This window comes from Mandrillus leucophaeus, unplaced genomic scaffold (genome assembly GCF_000951045.1).
Source record: "Mandrillus leucophaeus isolate KB7577 unplaced genomic scaffold, Mleu.le_1.0 Scaffold7630, whole genome shotgun sequence".
Lineage (NCBI taxonomy): Eukaryota > Metazoa > Chordata > Mammalia > Primates > Cercopithecidae > Mandrillus > Mandrillus leucophaeus.
In genome coordinates this window covers 1-2146 of record NW_012108287.1, presented here as the reverse complement: position 1 = coordinate 2146, position 2146 = coordinate 1, and the positions used below count along the sequence as shown (strand labels likewise).

General features: G+C 60.6%; 1 protein-coding gene across 1 annotated transcript; it reads right to left on the bottom strand.

Moving 5' to 3' along the window:
* Positions 1-853: 853 nt before the first annotated feature.
* On the bottom strand, positions 854-2143 carry LOC105529415 (non-receptor tyrosine-protein kinase TNK1-like; the record flags this gene model as incomplete). Its single annotated transcript, XM_011966552.1, has 4 exons — positions 854-1124; positions 1357-1640; positions 1754-1909; positions 2002-2143. Coding segments are annotated over 4 exons (853 nt in total), but the record flags the coding sequence as incomplete, so codon positions are not given.
* Between the last annotated feature and the right edge of the window lie 3 nt (positions 2144-2146).

Genomic DNA, 2146 nt, shown 5'->3' with positions numbered 1-2146 from the left:
GGGTGACAGAGCAAGACTCTGTCTCAAAAGAAAATAATAATAATAATAATTACCTCATCCAATGGTTGAGAGCATTAAATGAGCGAATCTGCATATGCGCCCATGTAAAGCTCACAATGCAGTGTCCTGCACAGGTTAAGTGCTCTACGTGTTAGCTTAACATGCTTTGCAAAGCCCTCCATGACACAGCTCCTGCTCACTCCGCTGCCTCATTATTATTATTATTATTATTATTTTTTGAGATGGAGTTTCGCTCTTTTTGCCCAGGCTAGAGTGCAATGGCGTGATCTCGGCCCACCACAACCTCTGCCTCCTGGGTTCAAGCAAATTCTCTTGCCTCAGCCTCCCGAGTAGCTGGGATTACAGGCATGCACCACCACGCCCAGCTGATTTTGTATTTTTTAGTAGAGACGGGGTTTCTCCATGTTGGGCAGGCTGGTCTTGAACTCCCAACCTCAGGTGATCTGCCCACCTTTGCCTCCCAAAGTGCTGGGATTACAGAGGTGAGCCACTGCGCCCTGGCCTGCGGCTTCATTACTTCTATTTCCCCCTCCCACACTGAGTCCTTCTCTTCCTCTGCCTGTCAACATGACTGTAACTGAGTGCTGTCTCCTCTATACCCCTTTTCTGGCCCAGACACAGACCCCAGCCTTTCAGTCTGGGGTCTGTGTATCCCCAAGTTGCCTCCTTAGGGCTCTGATCTCCCTGCAAGTAGGGACTGCATCTGTTTCGCTCAGAGCTGAATCCCAGAGCCCAGCACAGGCATCTGGATATGTTAGTCCTTGCATGGAACCCTGGGAGAGCGAATGGAGGGAAGAGGGACTGTGTATCTAGTGAGGTAGGGGGTTCCCACCTCTTGCAGCAGCCCCTCCAGGTGGGAAAAGCTAGGCCGGTCAGCAGGGTGGGGGGCCCAGCAGCGCAAGGCGAGGGAGTAGAGGGCCCTGGAGCAGACGGGAGGCCGAGGCAGCCTGGCTCTGTCCTCCAGCCGCTGCAGGATGAGGTAGGGTGGGACCCCGGCCCAGGGTTCCTCGCCCCGGGAGAACATCTCCCACAACGTCACCCCAAACATCCACACGTCCGAGGCAGACGAGAAGGCTCCGTGGCGCAGGCTCTCTGGGGCACACCTGCGGAAGGAAGTGGAGCTGAAAGGGGGCCGGACACGTGCTCCTCGGCGGCTCACCTTCCACGGAGCACCCCCGAGTGCTCCCATCTTTCACAAAAGTCCTCTTTTCCTAGGAGGATAACCCTTCTGGTCCCAGCTTCCCTCAGAAGCCCGGCCCCCTCCGATCTCCCTTGGCTGCTGCCCTCCGGATTCGCCCGGCTCAGAGCCCGATGCCCCCGCGGGCCCGCGCTCACCATGCGTAGGGGATGGGGCGGGGCCCGCCCATGACGTAGCGGCCCCGGGTGCCGCCCAGAGGCCGCACCAGCCCGAAGTCAGCCACCTTGATGGTGCGGGGCGACGCCAGCAGCAGGTTGCGCGTAGCGAGGTCTCGGTGCACCAGCCCGCGGGACCCCAGGTACGCCATGGCTCCCGCCAATTGCCGCAGGAAGAGGCAGAGCAGGGACACGGGCAGCGGGGGTGTCGGGGCCGAGGCCGTTAGGCGCGCGTGCAGGGAGCCCAGTGGCGCCAGCTCCATCACCTGCAGGAGGGAGCACCGCGCCGCGTGAGCCGGACCCACTGGTCCCAGCTTCCCTCCTGCCGCACTCTCCTGCTGCACGGCTGTCCCGGGAACCAGCGGCTGGATCTGCTCACCATCTGCAGGGGCTGGCCCAGTACAAGGCCGTGCAGACGCAGCACGTGTGGGTGCTCCAAGTTCATCATGACCGATACCTCTCGCAGGAAGTCCCCCAGTTCTGTGCCCATCGGGCCTTCGGGACCTACCCGGAGGGACTTGACAGCCACTGGGACCTGGAGGTAGGGGGAAGCAACTTTAGGCATTGTGGGCATGAAGAACAGAGGGGACAGCTGGCCTGGATGAAGTGGGCTCCCTGGACACTCACAGTCTTGCCATTGGGCAGCGTCCACAGCCCTCGGTGCACCACACCGAAGCAGCCCGAACCCAGCAGCTCCCCTCTGCAAACAGCACCCTCTGGGATCAGACACTTGAGGCCCCCCTCTGGCTCAGGGAGGTGCGCTGGGCTGTCC